The sequence below is a fragment of the Acomys minous genome, assembly GCF_964271855.1.
Source record: "Acomys minous genome assembly, chromosome: 15".
In the NCBI taxonomy this organism is placed as follows: Eukaryota; Metazoa; Chordata; class Mammalia; order Rodentia; family Muridae; genus Acomys; species Acomys minous.
In genome coordinates, this window is record NC_140497.1 from 93334364 (window position 1) to 93358906 (window position 24543).

At 47.5% G+C, this 24543-nt stretch overlaps 1 protein-coding gene across 1 annotated transcript; it reads right to left on the bottom strand.

Moving 5' to 3' along the window:
• Window positions 1-458: 458 nt before the first annotated feature.
• SLC10A6 (solute carrier family 10 member 6) lies at window positions 459-24495 on the bottom strand. Its single transcript, XM_084758231.1, has 6 exons — window positions 23718-24495; window positions 14795-14913; window positions 13840-13928; window positions 7191-7366; window positions 3525-3682; window positions 459-2176 (listed from the first exon to the last, which is right to left on the bottom strand). The coding sequence occupies exons 1-6, from the start codon at window positions 24056-24058 to the stop codon at window positions 2013-2015; spliced, it is 1047 nt and encodes a 348-aa protein (XP_084614357.1). The 5' UTR covers window positions 24059-24495; the 3' UTR covers window positions 459-2012.
• Window positions 24496-24543: the final 48 nt, after the last annotated feature.

Below are 24543 nucleotides of genomic sequence, written 5' to 3' on the forward strand. Positions count from 1 at the left end.
TTATCTCTACAAGATAGACACCTGTTTCTTAGAAAAACCTTGACATAAAAAAAAAACCCTCTTGCTTTGAACACAACATACATTTGAAATAAGAAAAAGATAAAACATTTGTTTGAATTCATAATGAGCATATAAATAAAACCACTGCTTTAAGCTTACCTGGTTAGATACATTTCTAATAACAGAACTTAGAATCAATAGTCCTGCTCTGACTCACTTTTTATGTAATGACTGTATCTATTTTTGAATGAGATGATTTTTTTTCATAGATGTTACAAAAACCAAAGGTAGATAAAGTTGTTGGTTGATTGGAATTTTCCTCCATCCACCATGCACCAAATATGTGTCTGATTGTCTATGTGTTTATGTATTGTTTATGAATGGTCTGTGGGAGCTCCCTATGTTTGTGTGAATGTATGGTTCCTCTTTCCATCTTTCTTTCTTTCTTTCTTTCTTTCTTTCTTTCTTTCTTTTCACCACAACCAGTGGCCCCAAACAGCCAGGCTATCAGCCTAAGGGTTTACAAAAGAGTTTCTGAATAGCAAGGCTACCAGCCTGAGAGTTTAAGAGTTAAAGTACAAGCTGGGCGTGGTGGCGCACGCCTTTAATCCCAGCACTCGGGAGGCAGAGGCAGGCAGATCACTGTGAGTTCGAGACCAACCTGGTCTACAAAGCGAGTCCAGGACAGCCAAGGCTACACAGAGAGACCCTGTCTTGAAAAACAAAAACAAACAAACAAACAAAAACCAATGTTTTCTAAAAGGCTGACAAAGCTAAGATGTATGAAAAACAGTAATCTCTGCAGAAAAAGGCATAGGAAGCCAAAAGCTGAGAGAGCAGAGACAACACTCAGGACAAGGACCCAGCTGCCACCATCAAAAAGTAGAGCAGCCGGAACCATGGCCCATACTGCAACTGGGAGCGCTGGTGAAACTGAGGCAGGGAGATTTTTAAAAGCTTAAAGACACTCTGAGCTAGAATGTCTTCAAAAAAGGCAAAAGAAAAATGTCACAGAGGGAAAAGGGGGGGGGCAGGGGGGACAAACAAATAGAGAAGGAAATGAACATAAAAACATTCTGGTTCGAGGGAGGCAGGGAACGGGAAGATACAAGTGAGGGGATAACAATCGGGACGTGATCTGAATAAATTATTTTTTAAAAATTTAAAAAATGTTCTAGTTCATAATTTTGAACTCATAATTTTAATGAGATGTTTTCACAAGGCCAAAAACGATAAATCTTTTCTTAGATTGTTGAGGGTGAGCAATAAAATCCTTCTGAGACACAGCGATCTGTTCAAGATTTAGAGGTGCAATGGGCCTGCCCACTGGAGCTGCAGGAAGGAGCCCACAGGGGCAACCTGAGGCCAACGGTTCACAGCAGCCGGGCGCTGGGCAGTATGTAAAGACCCACTCAGAAAGATGAGTTGAATAAAGTGCAGTCCTATGTAACACAACACTTGGGTGCAGCCGCTGCTCTTAAAAATGAGGTAGGTAAGGCAGCTGTGTAAAGATGTTCTGAGGCCTTTCAGGTGATTTGGTGCACTGAACACTGAAGGGATGCACATGCGTCTCTGAGGTTTTGGAGATTCGGGGCAAGCGCCTGTGTCTCTGTTTTGGAGGTTCCAGGCACCTGTCTGTTCCTCTCAGGAGAAAGAACTAGCCCGCTTGCATTACACGCATAAGCAAAACTAAAAGATGCTTCATCCTTAGGAATCACGTCATTGAAGCTAATCTTCTGTTAGTGTTTCTTCCCTAGTTCTCCGAAGCATCTGCCTCAAGTTAAGAAGCCGCGCGCACCCTCTGTCCTGCAGGGTGAGTGACGTCTTCTCTACAGGGTGCTCTCTCTCTCTCTCTCTTGGGTTAAGATCCACCACAGGAGGCCAGCTTCGCAGGGAGATAGATGCCTACTGCTCACTGCCAACTGCACGTGGGCTTCACTGGCCCCTGAGGAAGATGGAGGACCACGCCGGCCCGGGCCCCCCCTGCTCTTCACATGAAGGAATGCGGCTGGTCAGCCCTGGGGTGCTGCTCTGGCTTCACCGGCCCCAGTGGCTTCATCACCTTCCTCCAGGAAGGCACTGGTCTCTCTGGGCTTCCTCCTGCCACAGACATCCGGGCACTCTGGGTGCTGCCTCCTGTGTCTGCTCTTCTGCCACCTCTTGTACGCCTGATACGCTAGGTGTAAAAACGAACAGCATTGAAAATCACTTTAGCGAACAGTACAGCCGAGGGGCACTGCACACTCGTCCGTGCTTCCAGCGAGAGTCTCACCTTGCATCGTATATGCATGGAGACATGGAGGAAGAAAGTGCGAGGAGAAAGCTATGGAATGGCAGGTGGGGTATATCAGAATGGCGCTTCCTATCTAGAGATGGGATTCGTGCACCGGATCTCTCAGAGATTACTCACTCAGTCAGTCAACAAACTCTTGCTGGGTGCTTACTGTGTATCAAGTACTTGCCTGAGTGCTGGCTTATAGCTGCCAAGAAGCACAGCATGATGTGTCTCTGAATCTCTGGGCCCAGAACAGGGAGTTTGCTCTAATAGAAACATTTCCCGTACCCCACGGGAGGCCCCCAACCCCAAGTGTTCCTTACATCGTTGTCGCTAGCCCGCGAGCATATGATACTCGGAGTGGGTGGCGGTGTGTATGAGGGTGCGCTCCATGGGCTCATGTATTTGGACACGTGCTGCCCAGTGCGGGGTGGTGTTTACGGAGTACTTCATTGGGGACACAGTTTGGGGGTTTGTATAGCTTTGGCCCCGCTTCCTGCATATTCTCTCTCTCTCTCTCTCTCTCTCTCTCTCTCTCTCTCTCTCTCTCTCTCTCTCTCTCTCTGCTTCCTGTGCACAGGTGAAATATGTACAGCCTACCTAAGCAAGGACAATAGAATAGCATGTGTATAGGTACATGCATGCATAATATTTCCTGCTCCTGCCTCTAGCTGACCTGCCTCCCTCACCATTGTGGCCCCTCTGTCTCTGTCTGTCTTTCTGTCTCTCTGTCTCCCTCTGTCTCTGTTTCTGTGTCTCTCTCTGTGTCTCTTTTTCTCTCTCTCTCTCTGCCTCTCTCTCTCGTTCTCTCTCTCTCTCTGTCTCTCTCTCTGTCTCTCTCTCGCTTTTGGGCACAGCATACAGTGTATAATCAATTTTTTCAGTAACCACTAACCTTACTCAGAGTCTCTTCCAAGGCCAAAATAAATAAATGTGCATGTACATGTATGTGTTCAACCTTCTTGAAATTTTCCCTTCCGTACAAGAGGATTTACCCCCCCCCACGGTAATGCATATGTAGCTGAGCAGATAGGAGAGGGGGATGTGTAGGGCCATGCGTGCATAAAAATCTCACCGAGTCTACGTGTGTGTGCGTGCGTGCGTGTGTGCGTGTGCGTGTGTGTGTGTGTTATGGTTTGTGTTTGCAGCCACTTGACCCCAATTTTAGTCTCTGCAGCACATGCAAAGTTGGCTTTAAAAAAATGTTAATACATCATCGGTCACTGGTACGCAGAGGGAGTTCACGCACCTGCGACAATGAGCAGCCCGTGCAGCACCTGGAAGAGTCCGAAGGCAAACGCGAAGTTCAACAGCTGGCCCAGGTGCTCCGCAGTGAAGGACAGCTGCAGCATGGCGATGCACAGCTGCACGTTCTGAGCTCCCGTCTCTATGGAGATTGTCCTGCACCTGGCGGTAACAACAGTCAAGAGCTGCAAGCCAGCAAAAGGAATGATCCTCGGGTATTCCCTTTGAATAAGTGGCAAATACAAGCTACAGGCTCGGGCGGTTAAAAGGATGTGTTCGTGACATTCCTGGGGCCCTCATGTGTGTATATGGCGAGGATGCCCTGTGGAATAGGACCTCAGACCCTCGGCCAAGGAATCTAGGTAAAAGGACAGGAGGCACACCAGAAAGCCTGTGCGCAGCAGTGACCAGGGCCCGAAGATGCTATAGGAACTCGGCCAGGTGACAGAGTGGCTCCAGAAAGCTTTGCAGAGGCATGCAGCCACAGTATGAGGCATGCAGCAGTCAGTGTGAGGGAGCGGCTGCAAGGAAAGTGGGAGGCACAAGTGTGAGCATGACTTCCTCCAGAGCTGCTTCCTGTACTTCAAGCCAGTCCACACGCAGAGGAGGACTGGAGAAAGCAAGAATGGGAAACTGAGTCAGAGACACCAAAAACTCATGAAAAACAAATGTCAGAAAAGGTTGCTTTCCGTGAAAAAGTTCAATAATAAATTTCTTTCATTTTCTACTTCTTACAGATGGTTGGGTTTTTTCGATTGTAGAAAAATGAAATGAATCTTACCAGGAGACAACAAATGAGAGAGAAAGGAGCAACGGCAGGGGCTTCGAGGACGGTCTGAGCCATCCCATTAGTCTTCAATCTATAAGGGACTTGCGGCCTTCATCACTCAGCAGTCTGTGCTCCTAACTATCGACCTTGGGGACAAACCCAGGTTCAAATCCAAACACATCCGCTTTCTAGCTCAAAGAGCTTGGTGACATTCCTGACCCTCTCTGAAGGACTTGCTCCTCAGCGGGATAATCATGGCCACCTGTCAGATTGCCACAAGGAGAAAGCCGGAGAGACAAGGTAGGGCCTCACCCAGTGTTTGTACAAGGCTCCACGCTCCCTGGTGGAGTGGGAACCATGTAAGACCAACCTAAGCCTCCCCAGCCCTGCCTTTAGGATCCTGTACTCACTCTCTGATTTAAAAATAAATCTGCTTACTGAATACCATGCTACTCCCAGGCGTTGGGTGACGTCTGATCACACTGTGAACCCGAGACTGTGTTGTTTACTGGAGAACCTGTTTCTAGTTATGGTGTGGCTCAGCCCTAGGACACAACGTTAACCCAAGAGTTTCCTGCTTGAGGATCAGGAACAGGATTAAATAAAGTCAACCCTAGGTCAAGTGGCAGAGCAAGCAACCATTGACAGGAAGTGAACACAGGGGGGAAAACGATAGCGAGTGAAAGAGAGTCAGAAGGACGGAGGGAGACGCACAGGGGTAGAAGGGAGGGACGCCGAGTTTGAGGGGTTTTCTGAGGCAGCGTGGGCAACGAGCCTCCCTTTTGGGACATCAACTGGTGCTTTCTCTGCCTCTCTGAGCTGGCAGGCTTCTATGGTCAGCATCCGGCTCCCAAATATTTATTGGTAAAATCAAACATTTGAGATTTTGTTTTAAAAAGCAGAACACACACATACACACACACATACACATGATACAAAAGAATTAAAATCAGCTTCAACTCCCCTGCTCAAAATTGCCCGTTTTTCCCCAGTATTTTTCCACATTCTCTTTGCTTCCTCCCCCATGCCCCACCCCCCAGAGTAGAAATCAAAAATTTTAAACTAAAACTTAGCTCTGAAGTTTTGTCTGACATATTGAGACTGAGGCTTTGTACCCAACACATACATGTTCGTAGATAAACACGTCCCTATTGTTAGGTGACACTTAAATTCTTTCCACTTTGCCTCTGGTAACAGGCACTGTAATTAGCATCTTACGTCAACATTCATGTACGTCTGACAGAGAACAGATTACTTCAGAGTGTGGGGACAACACAGCTTTAATCCCATCACTCAAGAGGTTCAAGGCCACCAGGGCTACACAGCAAGACCCTGTTCTCAAAGTGAAAGTGCTGAGCCAGCAACCATAAGCACACATAAGGCTGTTAACGAAACACCAAATTGCCCGTCAGAAAGTCTACGCCAGTTTTTGTCATCATCCCCTCCTTATTATTATATGACTGCATTAATCTCATGACACACAATGCCATCATGGGATTTGTTGTTGTTTTTTTTTTTAATAATCTACAAAATTTATAAAGGCACACCCCAATCCAAATGATAACATTTAAGACAAATTCCTATTAAATGTTATTCACTATGAGTAACTCTTTAAAATTCCGGCACAATGAACAAGGACTTTATCTTTTGAAATTTACTCAAGCCCTACGATGACCTCTATATTGAGTTTACACACCAGCCTTCTCAGTGTCGCAGTTGAGACAGGCCCTTGTGATATCATCCTGGCTGGCCTTGAAATGTTCAGAGACCAGCAAGAGATACCAAAGCCCTAATCCCAGCTTCATAAAGTATAACTCAGATGACTACTTTTATGTCAACTTGACACAAGCTAGAGTTGTCTGAACAGAGGGCAACCTCAGTTAAGAAAACGCCTCTGTAAGATCTGGCTGTAATCAATCCTGAGGCACTTTTTTTTTTTTTAGTTGGTGATTAATGGGCCCAGTCCATTATGGATGGTCCCACCCCTGGGCAGGTGGTCCCACCCCTGGGCAGGTGGTCCCACCCCTAGGCAGGTGGTCCCACCCCTGGGCAGGTGGTCCTGGATTCTATAAGAAAGCAGGCTGAGCCGGGTGGTGGTGGCACACGCCTTTAATCCCAGCACTTGGGAGGCAGAGGCTGGTGGATCTTTGTGAGTTTGAGGCCAGCCTAGTCTACAAAGCGAGTCCAGGACAGTCAGGAATAAAATAGAGGAACCCTGTCTCAAAAAATCAAAAGGAAAAAAGAAAAAGAAAAAAAGGAAGAAAGCAGGCTGAGGAGCAAAGCCATGGAGAGCCAGCCAGTCAGCGAGACCCCTCCACAGCCCCTGAATCAGCTCTTGCCTCCAGGTTCCCACTCTGAATTCTTGTCCTGACTTCCTTCAGTGATGAACCATGACGTGGAAGTGTCAGCCAAATAAACCCTTTCCTCCCCAGGTTGCTTTTGGCCACGGTGTTTCATCACAGAAATAGTAGCTCTCGATAACACCAGCCCTGTCTGCGAGGCTTTTGGCTTTTGAAGAGTTACCACCACAAACTCCTCGCCTTCTTCCCCGTGAGTTTCCTGACCACAAACAAGTGAGACGCTTCCTGTTTGCTGACACTGCCAGCAGAGCCTGCCATGGCAGCGTTCAGAACATGTACCGCAGGAAAGCTTACGGAGCCTGGCAAAAATCAAACAGTTGTCTCACATACACAGGTCTAAAAATCTAATCTTCAGATATATATACATAAGCATGAGCAGCACGCGCGTGCGCACACACACACACACACACACACACACACATGCACGCACGGGCACATACAAGCGCATGCTCACACAAAAGCGCGCTCGCCCCCACACGCACACACGTGCACACACACGTGCACACACACACACACACATACACACTTTATGTGACTGTACCTTTGCCAAGACTGGTGGGTGAGGAATGCCAGCAGGAAGCCCATGACATGGCCGACCAAAGGAAAAATGAAGCCGATGACGATGAGAGTGACATCATGGACACCCCATCCCTTTGCCAGGACCACACTAGTCACTGCTACCACCAGAAGGAGAATGCCAGCAGCCACAGCCCCGACCTACAGCAAAGCACAAGGTAAGTGCATGTGAGCAACGGGAGCGTCCCTCCACGACGCTAAGCTCAGCACAGGTGGGAAAGGCCTAAACATTGCAAGTTTGGGGGGAACACAGACGTTGGCTCATCGGATTTCCTGTTAAAGTCCCCCTTCTTTCCCTTATGCTGGATCGTGTGTACCAGCTCAGGATAGGCTCCTGCTATGCAGGTATAACTATGATGGAATAGGTTAACAAAGAGTAAAATAATGCATGAGTTGTCCCTGATCGGGAACAGTGTACAATGGCACAAAACATACACAGACTTAGTGCTTATAAATAATAAACAGTGCCAGGCGCGGTGGTGCACGCCTTTAATCCCAGCACTCAGGAGGCAGAGGCAGGCAGATCACTGTGAGTTCGAGGCCAGCCTGGTCTACAAAGCGAGTCCAGGACAGCCAAGGCTACACAAAGAGACCCTGTCTCAAAAAACAAAAAATATATATATAAATAAATAAACAAATAAATAAATAAATAGCAAATAATAGAAATAATGAAAGATGCCTAGGTTAGCTAACACTGATACATCCTAGTTTCCTCTCGCTCTCTCCCTCTCTCCCTCTCCCTCTCTCTCTCTCTCTGTGTGTGTGTGTGTGTGTGTGTGTGTGTGTGTGTGTGTGTGTGATAAAACACCCTAACTAAAAGCACCTTACAGGAGAAAAGAGTTCATTTGGCTTACACCTCCAGGTTCCAGTCCAACACTGAAGGAAGTTGAGCAAGAACAGGAGGCAGGGATCACAGGAAAGTGCAGCTTGCTAGCTTGCTCTCAGCCTCCTGCTGAGCTGGCTTTCTTTTCCAAAAATATAGATATTACTTATCTAGTTTGGTTTTTCGAGACAAGGTTTCCCTGTGTAGCCCTGGCTGTCCTGGACTCACTTTGTAGACAAGGTTAGCCTCGAACTCACAGAGATCTGCCTGCCTCTGCCTCCCTGGGTGCTGGGATTACAGGCATGTGCCACAGGGTCCAGCTGACTTTAAGATATTTTTTAACTAATCTTACTTTTTATTTTTTTTTTTTCTGAGTAGTTAATGCGTGTATACCAAATCCACTCCCTTTTCCTTCTGTTGCGGCATATTTGATCATACTGTGAACTCTGAGACTGTGTACTGGAAAAGCCTGTTCCTAGCCGTGGTGTGGCTCAGACCTAGCATACACCCCTAACCCAAGAGCTTTCTGTAAACAGGATTAAATAAAGTTAACCGTGGGTCAAGAGGCAGAGTAAGAAACCAGTTGTCAGAAAGTGAACAAGGGAGGGGGGGACATAGGAACTCTGGAGGATGGATGGAGAGACGCACAGGAAGTGGAAAGGAGGGGCAGTCAGTTTGCAGGGTATTTAAGACAGCGTAGAGAAGGAGAGGAGGCTTTTTTTTTCCCTTCCGGGACATGTGTGGAGTAGGAAGGTCAGCTGGGTGCTTCCTCTGCCTCTCAGACCAGCCAGTTACAGCTGCCAGTGTGTAGGGCCATCTACCAGAGCATATGAAACCTCCAGGGAGCTGGACCCCTGCAGCTCCCTCTCCAGCCGAGCTAACTCTCTCATAAAGCCCAGGAGTACCTGCCTAGGGATGATGCCGCCCACAGTGGTCTGGGCCCTCCTGCATCAATCCATAAGACTAACCTCACAGACATGGCCAAAGGCCAGTCTGATCCGGGAAACTCCTCTGCAGAGGCTCTCTTCTCAGATCACACTAGACTGTCAAGTTGACAAAGCTAATTAGGTGCTGGTGTCGATGACTCCTCTAAGATCTTCTGGTCTAGGAAGGATCTCACTGACCTGATGGCCATGGTCAAGGCTTCTTGAGTGTCTTTAGAGCATAGGTCTGGTGTCATCACCACAGCATTTACAGTCTGATGTGACTGACAAGATGAAGGGACAACTCATGTCATCATCAGGAGAGTGCAAGATTTCATCAAACTAAGTACAATGCTGTGCAATTTAAAATAAACGAGTCATTTGCTTCCGGAATTTTCCCACCTAATACTTTGTTGTTGTTGTTGTTGTTGTTGTTTGGTTTGGTTTTGGTTTTTGAAGACAAGGTTTCTCTATATTATCCCTGGCTGTCCTGGACTCACTTTGTAGACTAGGCTGGCCTTGAATTTATAGGGATCCGCCTGCCTCTGCCTCCCGAGTGCTGGGATTAAAGGCGTGCGCCACCATGCCCAGCTTTAATATCTTTATTCTATAGTCTACCTGAGATGCCTGAACCCAGAGAGAAAGGCTGAATAGGGGGACTGCTGTATCTAGAAAAAACCCAGCTCCACAAGAGTCTGTAAGAAGGTAGCGGCTTGGCCCGAATGGTAAGCCTTCTTATCTTAGCACCATCCTAGCCCCCCTTCATGCAGAGAAGCCAGCCAGCAGACGTGGGCCTCATAAACAAGATGAGCTTGTACAACAGCCAGACCCTAGCAATGCATCCCTGTCTTTATTCATCCCTGGTGCTATGACAAAACACTCAACTCGGTGCATTAGAAGGCAGAGTCTATCGAGCTCACCCTGAAGGAGACAGGGGCGGTGGCATTGCTCAACTGGGCTGAGGTCTCATGACATTTGGCGTCACAGCCTTGTGAGCAGAGAAGAGAGTGGTGAACCGTGTGTGTGGAAGACCTTGGGGTGCCAGGCTCCACATGGCAGTGCATCCTCATAGGAGTTAACTCAGCCTCTCAGGCCTCTACTCACACCTCCCAAGAGGGATAGTGTAAATTTTAACTTTTATTCTCCTGGCTCAACTGTTGTCTGGGGGGCTGACTGCCTCTGTCTGCTAACCTAGGCCTAGGCCTGGAAGCTCCTGGCCTCTGTGCAATCTAGCCTAGGCCTAGAATGGTTCAGCCTCTGAGACTCACTGCTGAATAAGCTCACCCTTACTTGTTCTTTCTGAACTCTGGGCTGCCTGGTTCAAGCCAGCTGTTCTGGCTCAAACTCCTCTCCCAGCAGATTTATTTAATCTGGCTTCTCTTGGCCCAGAATTGCTCTGCTTGGCCTCAGGCTCACTCAGCATCTGCTCTAATCTCCGGGCTCTTTCTCATTCTCTGGCTCATTCTGCCTTCACCTGAGTTCTCTCTCTGCAACCCATCTCTCTGTTACTGTCCTGGTAAAACTGCCTCTTAAGTAGCTTCCCTTTCCTCTCTCTTTTCTGGGAAGTTGGACATATCCTATTCTGTCAAATCTTCTCTGATGTGTCACCTTTTCTGCCACTCAATTACACATCACTTTTAAATGTGGGCGCTTCCTTCTATAAATTAACTTTACCTTCATTTGGGATTAAAGGCTTGTATCATCACGCCTAGACCTAAGCTTTTCTTTACCTGATACTTGTTCTTTTTTTTTTTTTTTAAGATTTATTTCTTTATAGCATATACTGCATTCTGCCGCATGTATGCCTGTATACCACAAGAGGGCACCAGATCTCATTATAGATGATCATGAGCCACCATGTGGTTGCTGGGAATTGAACTCAGGATCAATGGAAAAGCAGACGGTGCTCTTAACCGCTGAGGTATCTCTCCAGCCCCTGATACTTGTTCCTCACTAGGCTGGCCTTGAACTCAGATCCGTTTGCCTCTGTCTCCTGCATGAAAGGCGTGTCTGTATTCCAGCGGGATGACACAGGCCTTCAGATGTGATCTCTTGCCAGAGCAGCATGTGTTGACTAACATTCCTTTACAGGATATCTTTATGACACGATTACCTTGGAGCAGGTCCCAGGATCTTCAGCTCACACACTGGACCAACCTGTCATCTCAGAAGAGCAAATGACAGTGCCAGATGTCACCCCCGCCCCAAACACCAAAGGCCTCTTTCTGGTAACTACTGTTCATGGACCGTCCTGACAATCTACCTCACTGTCACCCTCTGAGCCACCAGTCACATCCTATGACTTAGTCCCCTGCCTCTCCTGACCAAAGCAAAAGCATACCCATTTCCACTAGACAGGCTGAGCTGGCATTAAGAACAGAAATGCTCAGTCCTCTCTCACATGAATACTGTATCTTATTTTTGTGATTTAATGAAAAAATATCCGGCTGGGAGCTGTAGCACATACCTACAACCCCAGTAGTCAGGAGGTAAAGGCAGGAGGACGCACCACAAGTGCCAGGCCAGCCTGAGTCCAAGACAACCAAAGCTACATATAAAACCTCACCCTCTGTCTCAATCAATCAATCAATCAATCAATCCAAAAGATTCTAACTTCTGAATTGAGATCTCAGAATGCTTAGAGCAATTTGGATCTTAGCAAGCGCCCATCAGTCTCCTGGGGACAACAGACTCTATCTGTGGAAGATGACCTGGTTACAGTATCACTCTTGACTTGAAATGATTCAGACAGGAAGGAACGCTAAAGAAAATGGAAACAAAGTATTAGGTTTGAAGAGGAGACGCCCCTACATGTTCATGTTAAAGCCTCCAGAGCCAGTTGGTAGCACTGTTTTAAAAGGTCCTAAAAACTTAAGGAAGCAAGGACTAGCTAAGTAGGTCACTGGGGTGCAGGACCCGGGAGGGCTGTGTTCCTGGCGCTTGCTTCTCTGCCTCTCTGCAGCTGTCTGCTGGGAGGTGACCAGCTCGCTTGCGTCACACATTCCTGTATCAATGATGCGCCACCTTAAACAGACCCAGAACACAGAGCTCAGTGAACACAAACACAGGCAGAATGATGACCGAGCCAGCTTTGCCCTTTTTTAAAGTTGCTCAGGTCAAGCAAGCTGCCACAATTATACAAAGATAACTAATGTACAAGTAAAATAAAAAATGTATCATACATCGGAGGATGGACTTAAACACAGGGCCACATGGGCCCCAGCCCAGTGAGAATGCTGAGCCACACAAAGCTCTCGCTGTCAAAGTCCCTCCCTCTATCAAAAGCAAAGGCAAAGTTTGAAATCCTTCAGAAGATGATACCAGGAAAGTGTGTGAGACCCGAACCTGAGGACAGGGCAGAATACACTGTATCAGGCCTGTTGGCACAAGGCCCTGATTTTAGCATCTTGTAAAGCTGAAACAGCTGGACCACAGGTTTGAGCCTCCTGCTACCCAGTGAGACTCTGCCTCCAAATAAATAAGAACACTAAAATAATCATTAAACTGTGGACTCTAGCATATGCATATTATTTAATCCATCTTAACATAAATCCCAGAGAATTGCTGAAAGACTTTATTTGGTGGTGGGAGGACAACAGAGTCACGTGTGGCCCAGGTGGGGACCTCCTCCTGCCTCCACGCCCCAAGTGCTGGGACTGCAAGCATCTGCCTCCCTGCCTGACCCAAAAATGGAGTTTTTAAACCTATTCACTACAGATAACAAAACTGACATACAGAGAAAATGTATCTGGTTTCTCCACTGACCCTGACAAAAATCTCAAGGACACAGAAAGGCTGTTTGGGGGGTAATTTTAATTGTTGTCATAATTTATTGCCTTTTTAAGAAAACTAATGACCAAGCACTTGAAAGTTTCCATAATCGCACTGTCCTCATGTTCTGTAAACATTTCCCACTAGGAATGTTCTCCTTTTAAAGTGACAGTGACAAGTGTGGGAAGGAAAGGGCTTTGTCCCATGAGTACAGCTCAGAGAGAGTAAGAGAGTCTAGGAGTGCGCAAGCCACCCATCACACAACACACACACACACACACACACACACCCTCCCTCACCTCCTCTCTTGCTCTCACTGGAGGAACAACGGGCATTGTTCAACTGTGAGAGCAGCCAGTCAAGAGAGTGAGGTTAGACTGGGCCAAACCATAAACCCCAAGCTGAAATGAGCAGACATCTTTTGCTGAACCGTCACGTAAGCCCCAAACACTCATTTCTTTTTATATATGTAAAAATACAGCTGAGATTCTTTTTCCGCTTTGAAGAAAGGAGCAAAACACTTCTGTCTTCTGGAGCAATTTTAAAAGCCATTGGGCAAGGACACTTACTTGTTTGTCAAGCAGACAAAAGACAGCCTTGCAAAGGCAGGGAAGGTAGGACGCTTGGGTTCCCACCACTCCACGGCCGCCTCCTCAGCACTTTGGGGATGATTTCGTTCACCCTGTGTCACTCATGAGGTCAGCAGCCCTTGCTTGCATATAGCAATTATAACTCTAGTGGTGTGTGCCTGGGAGTGCTTTGGCAAGACAGCCCTTCATCTGTGCAAAGAAGCCACCCCTGTTCCCACACACTGGGGCTCCATTGTGCTCACTGCAGGGAGGAGCTTCGTCTTGCCAGCACTTAGACTAGGGGACAGAAAGGTCCTGGCCATATCAGCCCATGCCAGGCCCTAGTGTTTCTGTCACTAGGAGCATCATGTTTTCCACGGTGCCACAAACCTGTGTGGGCCAATGGTAACCACAGAGCTAGGCTCGCAGCCAAAGGACAGGAAAGAGGCTGTACTGAGACAGCTTATTGGTTCTGCCTTTTAGTGTCTGTGTCTGGTGATGTGCTGGCGGGGGAGGGTTGTTGCTGACCTTAAGAATGACTTTTGCTTGCTTTGGCCACCTGTGATTCACAAAGACACCGGCGGCCACAGGAACAATCAGGGACACAAGGGTAATTCCTAAAGAGAGAGAAAATCGATCAGACATTGTCCCCTCTCCCGTTAATGCCTCCTTCCTTCCAGGCAAGTTCTATTTTGATTAGTTAACAGCTTTGAAAGACAATTTTTTTGTTTTGTTTTGTTGTTTTGTTTTTTAAGACAGGGTTTCTCTGTGTAGCCTTGGCTGTCCTAGACTTGCTTTGTAGACCAGGCTGGCCTCGAACTCACAGAGATCCACCTGCCTCTGCCTCCCAAATGCTGGGATTAAAGGCGTGCGCCACCACACCAGGCTGAAAGACAATTATTGTAGAGTATAGGCTATTAATAAATGCCACCACACCTGGATCACCATTTCTCTCAGAAGCCTCCAGCAATCAATCACAGGAAGTTTAGAGACAATAGAAATATAGTAGTTAGAAATAAAAATGGTCCCTGTAAGTCTGTGAAATTTCTAGCGGGAAGGGGAGGGTTGGGGGAGCTCATAAAAGCATGCACCATGCTGTGTGGACACCTAGCCATTGTGAGACACATCGCGCGAGACGCGTTGTGAGCTCAGTAAACCGCCTTCATAAACACCCTCCTTGGATATTTCAACACATCAACCAAAACTAGCGCGTAGGGGTTAAGAGTCCGGGCGTTTAGAGCCAGACTCCTGAGTTAGAATCTCAACTCTGTACCGCATGATCTTCACCTGGTTGCTTAACCCCCAACCCCCACCCACCCACCCCCGACCCCCCACCAAGCCTGGAAGTACAAGAAATGCAACTGGAAGTAGAAGCTGATAGGGTTGGTTGAGGTCATGCTAAAAGCCACACGGAGAGATTTGCAGTGACCTGTTATCTGTATCTATCCCGGTCTCCACTCAGCTGCACAAGCCCCATACAGACCTATGTTCTGATACGGAATGGCAAGGTTCTGTGTAGGAGTCCAGGACCAAGTGTAGAGGTAGAGGCAGAGCGGCATCATTCCCAGGGCGGCCACCGTAGAGCAGGTCGTCATGGTGACGCTGAAAGTAAACCGGAAGGGCTTGCTTAGGAAGGTGCGTGGTGGTGGCGCACGCCTTTCATCTCAGCACTCAGGAGGCAGAGGCAGGCGGATCGCTGTGAGTGTGGGGCTACCCTGGTCTACACACTGAGTTCCAAGCCAGTCAGTACGACATAGTGAGACCCTAACTCAAAACAAAACAAAACAATAAAGGGAGGCTGTTGTTCTTTGATGGCCTCTAAGCTTCTTGTCCTTGTGAAGATGTCCTCCTTCAGCCATCACCCCTACGTTTAACTTCTTTAGGGCTTGATATTATATTCAGGTTTATATTTTAACTCATTTTAAGTTTTTATTTTATATGATATAAGATGTGAAACTATTTTGTTTTGAGAGGCAAGTGCATAAATACACTTTTCTAATTAAACTGAAATGCCTCCTTTGCCATGTATTAATTAAATGCCCAAGCTTATTCAAATATTTTTGGAAAACTCTAATCTAACCTGTGGTACATAATTTTGGGTTTTTTTCCTAAACAAACACCAAACTGTTTTAATTAAATTGCCTCCATAAAAAAAAAAAAAAAAGAAAAAAGAAAAAGAAAAGAAAAAAAAGAAACAAACCAAACCAAACAAAACAAAACAAAACAACAACAACAAAAAAATTAGGGTCAAGCCTATGAGTGGTGGTAGTGGTGCACACCTTTAATCCCAGAACTTGAGAGGCAGAGGCAAGTGGAACTCTAGGAGTTCATGGCCAGCCTGGTCTATAGAGAGAGTACAGGACAGCCAAGGGTACACAGTGAAACCTTGGCTCAAAAAAAAAAAATTAGGATCAGTGTTTCCACAAATTTTCCTTTTCAAACTTTTTCTTCTAAAAAAAATCGCATATCTTTATCACATATGAAACCTAAAAGCAGGGCTGGAGAGACAGCTCAGAGGTTAAGATCACTGGCTGCTCTTCCAGAGATCCTGAGTTCAATTCCCAGCAACCACATGGTGGCTCACAACCATCTACAATCCAATCTGATGCCTTCTTTTTGTCCTGCAAGTGTACGTACAGGCAGACCATTGTATACATAATAAACAAACACATCTTTTTAAAAATAAAAATAAAAAATAAAGCCTAGAAGCATTTTATCATCTTCTGAGTAGGCTATGGGGTCAATCCCCAACACCAAAGAAGTCTTCCTGCTAAGTTAGAAGACCAGCATTTGCCAACACTCTCAAGCCTGTTCCCATGGAGACGGTACCTAGGAAAGTTTTCTGAATGCTTGACCCATGCCGTAGGCCTTGGCTCTCTGTTTACCAAGCCCTGGAAAGAATTCCACACTGCATCTTTAATCTCAAGCTGCAGAATGTGGAATGCCTCACACCACTCCCATGTGGTTTTGTCTCTAGCAACAAGAGGGTGAGATTTCTCACCATAAAAGCCAAGGGTCAGTGTCTCGCTGGTGGCAAAACCTTGCTTCCCAGGGCTGCTGTCCCCAAGCTCCATCGAATCATCTGTTCCCATGATACATATAATGGTGGTTGCAGAAGGCAAGAGAACTGCTGTAAACTGCTGCCAACTGCTGTAAACACCAACCAAGCTGGAGAAGCAGAAACTACGTGAGATAGGTACAGTGGGAAGCCACGCCCTCCAAGTGCCTGCCAAGAGATGCCAACATCCTCTGTGGCATCAACAGAGGATGTGGCTAGCCGGTTCCCTCCACTGTTCACATAGTGGAAATCCCTGGCTTTATCTGACTTCAACAGAACAAGATTCCACTCGCACAAAGAAAGAGTGGCACCACCCACAGCTGTTGCAGAGAATGAGACAGGTTCAACAAGACTGGGCAAACAGGAAGATCCTGAACTCTCTCACAGCCAGGAAGCGGCAGAGCCTCACATTCCTCTAGAAGGCACTCAACAACATTCTGCCACTGGGGCTTAAGTTACTCAAATGGTATTTTAATTTTAAGCCCCTAAAAATCAAGAACTCCGATGCCCAAAACTGTTTCCAGCTAAAAAGAAGAAACGATCTGGTTAGCCAAATGCACCCCCAGTGTGCCATAAAATCAAATCCATAGGAACCAGCCTAGCAGAGTTCACAGCCTGACTTCTCTACCCACACAGAGACGTTCCCCTGGACCGCCTCCAGCTAGGACAGGGAGCATTTACTGAGCACTGGGTGCTGTGTGCCACATTTGTGCCTCAAACTCTCACGATTTTGTGCTTTTTGTTTTCTTTTATTGTTGTTGTTTTGTTTTTGCTTTTGCTTCTCAGCTGTCTCTCCAAAAACCTGGAGTGCCCAAGGCCAGCTCGGTCCTGAAGAACCACGAGCTATTTCTCCAATCTCTGCCAAGGATCAAGAACTTCAGTTCAGAGGAGGAAACCAGGCATGACGGTACACTCCTGTCAGAATGCAGAGGGGAAGGAGAAGGATCGCAAGTTCAAGGTTATCCTTTGCTGCTTCAGGGTTGATGCCAGCCTGGGCTACATGAGACCTGTTTCAAAATAAACACACATAAAAACGGAACGGAAGCTCAAGAGAACGTCATGGCTCACAGCTGCCCACTGAGCTACACGGACACCACCACTGCTGTCCAGAACCCTTTTTCTGTAACTGACGATACACAAACATCCTCAGTGGATACCCTCCCTACAGATATCCACAGGCCATGTGAGCCATCCTGGGTTATATTAACAAACAGCTTTCATTTTGGGGGACAGTTTTTGTAGTAACTCTGGCAATGCTGTCACTGTGTCACTCACATTTATCAAGGCCCTGCCACCACCAGCCTGGCACTGAGCATGCATGAACAAAGCCTCAAAAGTAACTGGGGCACCTGGTAAGTGAGCCTGGCAAGTGGCATTGTCGCAAGGCCTTCCAACGGGTAACTAAGATGTTACAAATTTGGCATTAGGGGACAGAGGATGGGCAGCCCCATCAGATAGTTTCAGATGAAATATTAAAACGAGGGTAGGACACTCAGGAGACAAAGGCGGTCTCCTTATGAGTTTGAGGCCAGCCTGGTCTACACAGTAAGCTTAGGGCAGCCAGTGCTGCACACTCAGACCATTTCAAAAGAAACCGTATGGTAGGGGAAGGAGAGCTTGGGTTTTGTACTTCCTTTCTCATCCCTTTCCTGTGGTGGTTATAAAACATCTGCACGGATCTACTCAAGCTTACATCCCAACTGGAAAGCTGAAAGCAAGGGCACAAACAGCTGAATACCCATCCCACGTCACATGATTTACAGTAGTCAGAAGGTGGCACAAGCCAGCAATGTCAGGATTCAGGAAGACAGACACAGGAGAATCCAGTGTGGCCTGACTTGCCATACTGAGTTCCAGGCCAGCCAGGAGTACATAGCAAGACCTTGTCACAAAGCAAGAAGCAAAAGGACGAAACAACTCCATGGCCAGTGGGGAGTGGACAGGCAAAGCAGGGCCACTCAGCATCAGACACAAAAGGAATGCTAACAGGATGCTCTGAGGAGGATGAGCCCACAGGTGTTACAATTGCTTACGTAGCCAGACTCCCAAAAGACAAATACCATGTGGGTCACGTATATAAGACAACCAAGAGCCTGGCATGGTGGCGCACGCCTGTAACCCCAGCACTCGGGAGGCAGAGGCAGGTAGATCTCCGTGAATTCGAGGCCAGCCTGGTCTACAAAGCGAGTCCGGGACAGCCAAGGCTACATAGAGAAACCATGTCTCAAAACAAAAACAAAAACAAGAAAGCAGGGGGGGGGGGGGAAGGCCAACTGACAGGCCAAATATGAGGCATAAGGCAGACTGGCTATGCAACGATGTGAATGTTCTTAATACTACTTAATTTTGATCAAGTGGCACATTTTATTGTGTGTATTTTGTAATGACTTAAAGATAAAAGAACCTCAGAGAGTCCTCTACCAGCATGGGGACTGTCCTCTACCAGCATGGGGACTGTCCTCTACCAGCATGGGGACTGTCCTCTCCCAGCATGGGGACTGTTCTCTACCACGTGGGGACTGGGAGCCATGGCGCTGCCCGTGGCTGTGGTTCTAGTACTTAGGAGGCAGAAGCAGGAGGGTTAGCATGTTAAAGATGTCTTTAGCTATGAATTTGAGCTTGAGGTCCAGCCTGGGCTACATGAGATCCTGTCTCACAACACGACAGAACAAATATTGAAACTCAGGTGCAGTGAGATCAATGGCTCCAAGGTGCTCAGTTCCTGGAGCAGACACCATGCCCTATTGCCTGCTTTGTAGATAACAGGTAGGCTGGTGGACTGTGCCAAGTGATTAGTCCAAGCTACACACACACACAGAGAGAGATAGAGAGACACAGACAGAGACAGAAACACAGAGATAGAGACACAGACAGACAGACAGACAGACACAGAGAGCACATGTGGACAGTAATGGAGTTGTCTCCCAGCTGAAGCCATCCGAGATCAGTCCACATCTAACTAACCCCGCCCCCACCCCCTGACCACCCAAAAGGATCCAGCAAAGAGCAGCTTGGCTGCTCAGCCGCGCCCTGGTACAGGGTGTCTAAGCTTTTTGTACCAGTCAGCCAGCCAATTTGTTTCTAGAACAATTAAGGAGAACCATACCATGGCTGGAGGAAACAGATCAGGCTGCTAACACTGGAATTTGATGATAGGAGTGAGAAAACCAGGATGTGTTTAGTGAACCCTGAGTAATTCATCTGGACAGGAGGCCACTTGCATCTGAGGAGTTGATGGGAAACAAATCTGGAGACCTGACTAATTCAGTAAGTGCTACGAATCTGTGCACATATGACACAGCCCTGTGACAGGAGTGTTATAATTTCTAATTACAAGAATGGAGGCCAGACTCTGCTCCTCCTCTTTGCAGGAAGAGCCACATCTCACGTAGCGCCAGTCTCTACAGAGAGAGACACCGTGGGGAAAGGTGAGGAGGAACTGATTAGGTCTTACTGGGCTCCTGGTCACCAGGGCTGTCTTCATCCCTGGAAAAATGGATATTGTTCCCATTAGTGACCTCAACTACAGAGTCTGCATGTGTCAGTATGATTCCATACACAGGAAGAGCCCCGCACAGTCAGGGCTGAGAACAGGAACTCTGTGATCAACGGAAAAACCATCTCCATCTTCCAGGATGAGACCCTGCAACACCAAATCGAGTGATGCTGGTGCCAAGTGCATTTTGAAATCCACTGGTGTCTTCACCATCACGGAGAAGGCTGGGGTCCCCTTGAAGGGTAGAGCCAAAAGGGTCCTCATCTCTGCCCCTTCGGCTGATGTGCCGTGTATGTGATGACACTCAAGGTTGTCAGCAGTGCCCCCTGGTCAGAGTCATTGTCATTGCCCTCAATGACCACTTTGTCAAACTCACTTCCTGGTATGACAAGGGATCTGGCAACAACAGCTGGGTGACACACCTCATGGTCTTCATGACCTCCAAGCAGTAAGATGCCCCGGGCCACCCAACCCCAGTGAGAACATGAACAGAAGAGAAGGTTCTAAGTCAGCCCCCATACACCGAGCATCTCCCCTTCCGGTTTCCATCCCAGACCCTCAGAGGAAGGGGAGGGGCTTGGGAAGCCCTACTTTCTCAAATACCGAACAGCATCAATTAAGTTCACTGTTTTAAAAAAAAAAAGGTGGGGGCCTAGGCATGATGGCACATTCATTTAATCCCAGCACTCTGGAGGCAGAGTTCGAGGCCAGCCTGGTCTACAAAGCAAGTCCAGAACAGCCAAGGCTACACAGAGCAACCCTATCTTGGAAAAAAAACAAAAAACAAACCAACAACAATAACAGAAAAGGACCCTCACTTAGAGTCTGCTTTATTTATTTACAACAAAATGATAACAGCGACACTGTGTGTGGAGCGAACACTAGTGACTTTACAGCTGTTGGCCATGAAGGGATTCCCTAGAGCCTGACCCAAGGAAGCAACAGAGGAGGACAGGAAGCCAGAATATCAAACAGTTCAGCAGGAGGGTGAGCATGGCAGTGCGCTGAGGGAACGGGAGGGGGGCTGAGGTGGGGAGGAGGGCGGGAGCAGGGCGGAAGGAGGGGAGCTGCCATTGTCCTGCTCGGTGTGTAGAGACTTATCACGCCTGAAACCCCTGCTTAAGATGGACACACGAGAAACCACATGAAGAGTGGATGAAGAGTTAAAGCAACAAGACCACCCTTGGGATCATCTCTAAGAGCTTTGCCTCAGTTTCCCCACTTGTAAAGGAGAGATGTGAAAATAAACTCACTTAGATCTGCGCCGCGGGCAGCATGCCTGTCAGTAACTGGCCACTGGGCTTTCCGCACTGTGAGTTTTGTTGGCAATGTACTGAGTATGAACGTCACTTCACTTCTTAAGACAATATATTCTATTTGAAAATTTTCCTTGAGGGGCTGGAGAGATGGCTCAGTGGCTAAGAGCACTGCCTGCTCTTCCAAAACTCCTGAGTTCAGTTCCCAGCATCCACATGGCCGCTCACAACTGTCTGTAATTCCAAAGTCTGACACCCTCACACCAATGCACATAAATTAAAACTAAATAAAAATATTTTTACAAAATTATAAAAAAAAATTTCCTTGAGATTTAAAGCATTAGCTATGTTATATATCCACGAGCTTTTAAAATCTAACTTTTAGTACCCACTTTAAAATTTCACCTCTTTCGATGGAGAGATGGCTCAGAGGTTAAGAGCACTGACTGCTCATCCAGAGGTCCTGAGTTCAATTCCCAGCAAGCACATGGTGGCTCACAACCATCTGTCATGTGATCTGATGCCCTCTTCTAGCCTGGCCTTCAGGTGTACATACAGAGAGGGCACTGTATACTAAATAAATAATTTTTTTTTTCACTTCAGGAGCCAGGCGGTGGTGAGTTCGAGGCCAGCCTGCTCTACGAAGCGAGTCCAGGACAGCCAAGGCTACACAGAGAAACCTTGTCTCTTTTTGTTTTTTGGTTTTTCAAGACAGGGTCTCTCTATGTTAGCCTTGGCTGTCCTAGACTGGCTTTGTAGACCAGGCTGGCTTCGAACTCACAGCAATCCACCTGCCTTTGCCTCCCAAGTGCTGGGATTAAAGGCGTGCGCCACCACGCCCGGCCTGAAAATCTGTCTCAAAAGAAAAAAAAAAAGCCAACAAAAAACAAAATGGACTTTATCTTCCACATGCCTTCTGTCCATTGGTGTTTCCATGGCGATGCCGAGGAATCAGGGCTGCTGGCAATAAATAGTCTCTTTCCCAGAACAGAAGTGTTTCAAAACACTGTTAAAGGTTTCTGCTCATACTCCAAACAATGACGCAGCTGTGTTGCCAAATGTCATGGAAAAAAACTTCTGAAGTTACAAACTGATGTGAGCCAGATGTGAAATTCCTGTGAGCCCTGCTCTCCTCTTTCTAACTATTGAGCTACTTAACAGAATCATTTGCTCAGAGTAATAAGAGGTCAGGAGAGGTGGTGAAGCCGAGACCTCTCCAGTACCCATGAACAGTAGTTTCCTTTCTTTACAGAAGTCCTCCGGGCCCGGTGCCATCACCGACAACGTGAGTATTAATAGACAACCTCATTGAACTCCAAGTAGTGACATCCGAGTGGAGATTAAAAAAAAATTATCAAGAATTTTTAGAGTCTCTCATTAAGCGAGTAACTATAAGGCATTACCATACAAAAATGGATTACCTGCCTGTGTGGCATGCACCCATTAAAATGTACGGGTGAAATCTGTTCGCTACACGTAAACATTCAGTGTGAGCAGGAGAGCTGGAAACCAAGCTGGAGGCTGGCTCGCTGAGGTCAACTCCCACTTTTTAGTCAGCGGGTCTGACTCGTTGATTCATTGATTCATTTGTCATATGGGAAATCTCACATGGCATGCACACGCAAAAATGTAAGTCTCCATGGAGTGTTTCCTCTAGGCAGGATCTACAAGTGCATTTATCAGCAAAGGATCTATACAGACCACCAACTCGCCGTCTCCCCCAATACTGACTCATCTATTCTTTCCTCAAATGCTCCTCTGTTTCGCGTCAAAACATTTGACCCCAAAATTATGTGATTCGTTCACCCTTGTTAGAGTGTGAATAGAGGAGAAGGTTTCCTTTTTCCTCAAGTACTTATCTACCCTGCAAGTAGAAATGAAAGCTCTGGCTCGAGCCTAAAGGAGGCAAAGGCAAGAAGGCGTTTATCACCCGGGGAGCTCCACGTGCTCCCTAAATCAAGTCAGTCCTGTGTGTCAGACGCCCCAAAGTCGTCCATGCAGGCACCTAAAACATTGCTTCACAGAAGGATATTCTGCAAACACCTTCTGTGAGCAACGTGGGACAAAAAGAGAAGAGCCGTCTCTCACGACCACCGCCATCACTGTCATTAGCTGTGCCTGTGTCCTGGGAAGTTACTGTTAGAGATGCCAACGCTCGTGAAATGGGTCCATGCGTAGGAAAGACCAGTGCTGCGTGTGAACCAAGTCCCATGACTCAGGATAGAAAAACCTGAGGAGAGCCGGGCACAGTGGCGCAAAGGCAGAGACTAGTGGATCTCTGCGGGTTCGAGGCCAGCCTGGTCTGCCAAGTGAGTACAGGACCGCCAAGGCTAACACAGAGAAACCCTGTCTCAGGGGAGAAAAGAAAAGAAAAAGACAGAGGAGAAAAGGCTACTGAAAGCAAAAGCTGATCACAGCAGAGGGAGTTTGGTGCTCAAAAAGATGGCCCAAGTCCCGATGATGTTAGTAGTGCTTTCCACTCAGAGGTAGCCAGAGATTGTGAGGCTTTTTAAAAAAAAAAAAAAAAGCACAGACGTGCCCCTAAGTCCCAGACACAGGCAGGGAAACCATGCAAAGCTTCCCTACCGTGACTTACCTGAGATCCATATCTCCGTCAACCCAAAAGGTGAGGACATTGGAGACGGTGCCCCCAGGGCAGCTCCCCATGATGAGGACGGCAATAGCTTGGAACGGCCTCAGAGAGAAGCCAACGGCTAGCAGATAGGCCGTCAGAGGCATGATCCCAAACTGGCAAAGGAGTCCCACCGCAATGCCCCAGGGTCTTCTCAGGTGCAGCCAGAGCTTTTGCATCTCCACAGAACATCCGAAGGAGAACATGACCAGAGCCACCATCACAGCCGACCCCACTGTGGAAACAAGCCTCAGGTTCCCGCGTCCCTCCATCCCTGGGAGCTGTCCTTCCTCTGTGCCGTTCATCTCATCGTCTCCTGGATTAGACACCAGGAAGACAGAGGGACGTCGGCAGCAAGCGCTGGGCAGGTCTATCCGGACACGTTTCCTAATAACTCGAAAGAGCAGCACGTGAAGAGCCCTTCCCGTCGCTTATTGGCCAACCACATGGTTCACGCTAATCTGATCAGGTTATTCACTGGGGACGCCGCCACAAAAGAAATGCGCTCGGGCAGGAAACCGAGCAAAAGTACGGCAAACGGGCTCTCCAGTCTCTTCTGGGAATGAGACCAACGTGTCGAGGGGAATGGCTGGCCCACGTTGACAGTATTATCACATCATGTTCTAGGGAAGTAGGCCAGATGCCAGGACATAATTTCTCCAAATTCAGCAGGGATTTCAAACAACTGGAATGCCCTGTTGTGTGGACTGAGTGACTAAGTCGGGGAAAGCAAAGACAGCTGTGACGGAGCCCCGCCTCTCAGCGCTCGGGAAGCGTTTCAGATGTTAAA

Excerpts from the sequence above, each read along its gene's own strand:
- SLC10A6 (XM_084758231.1), bottom strand. The coding sequence starts at position 24,058 with ATGAACGGCACAGAGGAAGGACAGCTCCCAGGGATGGAGGGACGCGGG. Across the intron at positions 13,929-14,794 it reads CATTCCGTATCAGAACATAG|GAATTACCCTTGTGTCCCTG; the intron begins GTCTGTATGGGG and ends CTCTCTCTTTAG. Across the intron at positions 2,177-3,524 it reads CGGGCTGCTCATTGTCGCAG|CGTATCAGGCGTACAAGAGG; the intron begins GTGCGTGAACTC and ends TTTTACACCTAG.